Source organism: Pseudoliparis swirei, chromosome 15, assembly GCF_029220125.1.
Source record: "Pseudoliparis swirei isolate HS2019 ecotype Mariana Trench chromosome 15, NWPU_hadal_v1, whole genome shotgun sequence".
Classification (NCBI taxonomy): domain Eukaryota; kingdom Metazoa; phylum Chordata; class Actinopteri; order Perciformes; family Liparidae; genus Pseudoliparis; species Pseudoliparis swirei.
The window spans coordinates 19,099,754-19,104,783 of NC_079402.1; the positions used below are offsets into that span (position 1 = coordinate 19,099,754).

Sequence of the window (5,030 nt, forward strand, 5' to 3'; positions counted from 1 at the left end):
ACACCGACACACGCACGCTCAACCTTTTTTATTCTCACTCGTGACCCAAACTTCTCCCTTCAAACACGCCAAGATTCACGCACCAACCCCTCAAACGGCAGAGACTGGATGAAAAAATATAAATAAGGAACATTTCCTCCTCTGGATATTTGGTCAATGTTTTTAAATAAAGTTTAGATCTTTAACTTTATGGACTATGAGTACAGCCGGGAGCAAATTAGATCATGCAATACAAACTATTTGGCACTTCTAAATATGAAAAGTAAAGAATTTCCCTTAATTCTACGATGATTTTAAGACTTTGAAGACACATCAGCAACACGCCTGTTGAACACAGGAGCTCACCTAAAGTATTACACACTGTCCTTTGTCTTTAGCGGAACTATCGACTTGTTTATCTGGATGAACCTCAGTTTTAACGTCTACTTCTTGCGGTTCAGTTTGTTTTGTCGCCGCTTCACTCTCACTTGTTTCAGCGTCTCTCTTGTGAGCTGCAGCTGGTTCTGTGTCTCTGACGCCGGCTGCGCTCTCAGTTTGTTGGGACTCCATTGCCACCAAGGCATTTTGAAGGAGAGCAGCATCGCAGACGGGCTCCGTCGTTTCCTCACCATCTCGCTCCTCGGCGGTCTCCGCCGGTGACGCCGTCTCTTTCTCCTCCACCCTCTGCTCCTTCCCGCCAGCCTCTTCCTTTTCCTGCGTTGTAACGTCGGCCGGAGTCAAAGGTGTGAGGTCCAGACACGCCTTGGGAGAGGATGTGGCCTTTCTCCTTGGAGGGGCGACTGGCTTCCGCAATTCCTGATCTACGTCAAGCTCCTTCTCGTCCAGAGCCGCAAGATGATCGTCTTCGCTTCCCCAGTCGGGTTCTTCCGGGAGAAACTCGAAGCTTGAGGCGCCGAGTGGATCCACTGGGATTTTAGCCACATTCTCTACCTTGATGGAGACGTTTTTGCTTTTTTTGTCTTTGGTTGTTGGAGTTGCTTGGAGTTCGTCCTCCTTGAGAGATCGTGAGAAAGGCTCTACATCCAACGGAGAGGAGTTGTCACTGGACCTGAAGAAGTCTGTGATTTCCTCCTCGGAATTTGGCACATCAACTTTTTCAGGCATGGAAATCAAATCGTCAAAATCATACAAATCTTGGACCAGTACCCGAGGACCTTCCTCTGGAGATTGGTCTTCGTCGGACGGCTCCACTTCCAGCGCAGGAGTCTCATCTATGAGGACATATTTCTCCAGATACCCTCGGGCCTCCCGGTCCGATTGCCTGCTGTGGAAGGACTTCTCGGACGTCACGCTCTCTGTGTCCTCTTCTATTTTCCGGCTGCCGACTGCTTCCTCGTACAGGTCGGTGTAAAGGAAAGCCATGGCTTGGGGCTCTTCCAGCAAAATTTGGTCGATAATCTTGGGAGGTCCGTCTGGCAGGAAGATCGGAGTCAGGATCTCCTCTTGGCTGCCAAACAAATTGGAGCCGCTGGCTTTCGAAGGCAACCTGGAGGGCGCAGCGCGTCCGTCGTCTTTGTCCAGGGGTGTCATGGAGTAGCTGCCCGTACCGCCGTAGAAGACTTCATCCAGAAGCTCGCTGGTGATTTCCAACAGACTCAGAGTGTCGGACTTGTCATTATCCGCAGCCGTTGTTGTGGAGGTGTTGTTGTCTTCGGACTGCACGGGGTTCTTGTTGTCTTGGATCTCGTGGACAACCATCGCCTCCTGCTCCACCTGTGCGGCCCCAGAAGGACCTCCCGGAGCCTGGCCATCAATCAGGGCGAAGGCATCGAAGTAGTCCAGGTTGCCAGCAGCTCCTCTGCCCGCCGGCCTGGCCACCGGAGCGCCGGGCGGATCCATCGCGCTCGTACCTACGGAAGGCGAGGGCTCGACCCGGTGCCCTCTCGCTGCGTCCGATCCTGTCAACGCCGGCTCGTTATCGGGAGTCTCCACGCTGGCTTTGGGAACGAGGCTCTCCTCCAGATACGAAAGGTTGTCCACCATTTCTTTGCTCTCCTCTTCATCCACAGTTGCCAGTTTTGCAGGAACAACAATGTTGAGGATTTCAGAGCCCTCGCAGACCAAGCTGAACAGCTGCTGCTCTTTATCCACCAGAGGGTCGTCCTCCTCGTCGCCTTCCTCGGGCTTCACATTCGGCTGCGAGACTTCTACTAACTCCGGCCTCCCGGAGACGTCGTCGGAACTTTCTCCGAGGACCTTTGGTTGTCTTCCTGCTTTGCTCTTCTGACTAACCCTCTCTTTAGTTCTCTTTGGTCTTGAAATCAGCCCCTCGTCCATGACGAAGATGATCTTCCCCGCCGGCCCAGACCCGGGTGCGGCACGGCCGAGGTCCACGCCGAGGCTTCCTCCAGCTTCGGACCCCCAGGGCGTGGCGCAGCGGCTGGGGGTCATCTCCCACACGATCCCGCTGTCCTCGCCTTGCATGGTGACCATGGAGAAGGAGGAGTCCATCATCAGGCACTGCATCTTGGGTCGGACGTTGTCATCGTGGACGGCCTCGCGTAAACTAAAGGCGGGGAAACAACACGGAGGCAGTGTATAGAAATCCAATATCCATCAGATAAAATAATCAAATGTGGTTTTCAATTGTCAGTCGACTGGCTTTGGAAATATCTTTACATTATAAATGTATTATTTTGATCACCTCGTGATTATCATGCTAAATGATTATGTGCCAGTTTGATTTTAAAACAGGGGGGACAGATTGTCAAGCCCCTGGAGGACAATTTGTGATATTGGGCCGCAATGAGGATGTTCTTCTCACGTTCACCAAACTAAAACTAATGCAGTCGAATAACAGCCTTGAATCCTCCCTTGTTTGTTTAAAATATATATATTTTAGAGAAGTGTTGATTTGTCTTAATGCTCACTTTAAAGGGTTGAACTGTATTGGATTTGAGGTAATTTATAGATAAACCTATCTGTATAATACAATTCAACATGATCCCCTCCAAAATTATCATAAAATTGAATATCTCTAAAACAATTAAAAAAAACTGAACATTATAACCTTGAGGGTTGATTTCTTTTTGCAGTAGTCTGCATTCATCTTCGCCAGGTGTACCCGAAAAACTGGCAACTGTATATGTATGCACTCAAACACTCATACGGGAACGGATCCAATTTATTTTAGTAAAATCTGTCGTTGCCTCTGAGCAATTTGTGATTTGTTCCAAGTGACGCAAACCTCATGACACAGACCACTTTTAACACTGAGAATCCATCTCTACCTGTTTCTGAGGATCTCCACTTCATCGCCGGCCTCCAGGTCTCGTCCGGTGATATCTTCAGGCGTCAGCACTCTCATCTCAGAGTCCAGATCCGCCCGCGACACATCTTCTGTCAAAGTATCCATTGTTGTAAACTCTTGATCAACCTGCTTTAGACCCTGTGACCACGACTCGCCGCTGCTCTGTTGATCACATTCGAAGCCGGGCCGTCCTCCAGCTGAGTCTTCATGCTCAGCGTAATCTTGAAATAGAAAACTGGTCCTCCAGTGTTTCACCTGAAGCATTTGCAGCATGCAGGGAGGTCAACATGTCGTCTGGTCACACTGGCTGAACGCTTGCATTTGGCATATGCAGTAAACAGCTTCATCTGGGTTAATTAGTTTTAGCGTGTGATGAACTGTACGGAAAAACTATTAAAATATTATTTTAGCCAGGTCTAAATATAATGTTTTGCTGGTAGCCGATATCCAATGTCATGATCCCGTCTGTTAAGTCTGTCAGGAGCAGATATAAGCACATAAGTATTTGGTTAGTTTTATTTGTTAGAAGGGATCAAATAAATCCCAAATTAGGCTTTGAAAGTGAACTAGCGAGGAGCAATAAATAAATAAATATAGAGCAAGTTTATATACTATTTGTCCTAATAACACACACACGTATGGGCTATTGTACATATTTTTATCTTCAGCATTTTGTATAATACAAATCTGCTTTATGTAAATCCAAACTACTAAACTAAAAAGTAAAACTTGCACCTGTCTGTGTCCGTCTGGCAGTGTGACGGAGGTACTGCATGGGACATGGAGGAGTTGGGGAGGGTTTTAAAGTCAACAGGTTGTATCCGGGCAAACGTTGTAAACTGGTCCTGCAAACCTTCAGTAAATCATAAAGGCTAAAAATATACTGGTATGGGTGCACTTTCTTTTACCAATGTTTTAGCACGTTTGGCTCATTTATATTACATTCAACTAACAGTTAACTATCAACAATTAATCATTTACATTAGAGTTAAGCATGTCATCTGCAGATTGTCACTTTCCTACTTTAAACACCATATTTACTGTAAGTGTGTGTATTTTAGACTTGCCAGTAACAAGCGGTTTAGATATCAATTCACAAATCAATTAATAAATTGGGCCATAAAATGTGTTTGTCACAATAAAATTGGAAAGACTAAATGATCTGTGCGCTTCATGCTGCTTGCATCAACAACTGTCCACAAGATGGCAATCATCAGTAGCAGATATTGTGTTTCTGTGTCACTATAACTGTCTTACATTATTGTGAATTTAATATGATCTGGTTTTGTATTGTTGTTTAGACAAAACAAATGTATTTAATTATTTATAGATGTATCCTTGGGCCCTATAGGATATTGGAATGGGTGTTATTTTTGTACTGCTATCTCATCTTTTATAGGCCAAATTAGATTATTTTAGAATAAAAAAACAATGATTAAGTGCAGCCGTAATATGTATTAGCAGGAAACAATGAATATTTGTAAATGGGAACATATTTTCTTCAAATTTGCTCAGACTTTATTCAACTTTTCCCCCGGATGTTTTGCTTAATAGTATAATTTATATTATTGTTTATTAACTGCATTGCATCAAGTACTGTGCTGGTGTACCTTTTGAGGTATACGACCCTTCCTTGATTTATATTCTTTGCACACTCGCCGGATGTTTTCTTTTCCAGAGATGACGTAATGACGTCGTTGGTGTAATGCTCCCTATACAGAGCAGCACGTTAGATGAATGAGATGCGGGCTGATCGCGACCAGACAGGCGGATGGCGAGA

At 45.7% G+C, this 5,030-nt stretch overlaps 1 protein-coding gene across 1 annotated transcript; it reads right to left on the minus strand.

Annotated features, from left to right (window-relative positions):
* Positions 1-13: 13 nt before the first annotated feature.
* Positions 14-3,463, minus strand: si:ch1073-398f15.1 (cardiomyopathy-associated protein 5). Its single transcript, XM_056432825.1, has 2 exons — positions 3,231-3,463; positions 14-2,506 (listed from the first exon to the last, which is right to left on the minus strand). Exons 1-2 carry the CDS (start codon positions 3,353-3,355, stop codon positions 346-348), a joined length of 2,286 nt encoding a protein of 761 aa, XP_056288800.1. The 5' UTR covers positions 3,356-3,463; the 3' UTR covers positions 14-345.
* Between the last annotated feature and the right edge of the window lie 1,567 nt (positions 3,464-5,030).

What these genes read in the sequence shown, in the direction of transcription:
- si:ch1073-398f15.1 (XM_056432825.1), bottom strand. Translation starts at nt 3,355, where the DNA reads ATGGATACTTTGACAGAAGATGTGTCGCGGGCGGATCTGGACTCTGAG. An exon ending in GTGGAGATCCTCAGAAACAG is followed by an intron (nt 2,507 to 3,230) that starts GTAGAGATGGAT and finishes CCCCGCCTTTAG; the next exon opens with TTTACGCGAGGCCGTCCACG.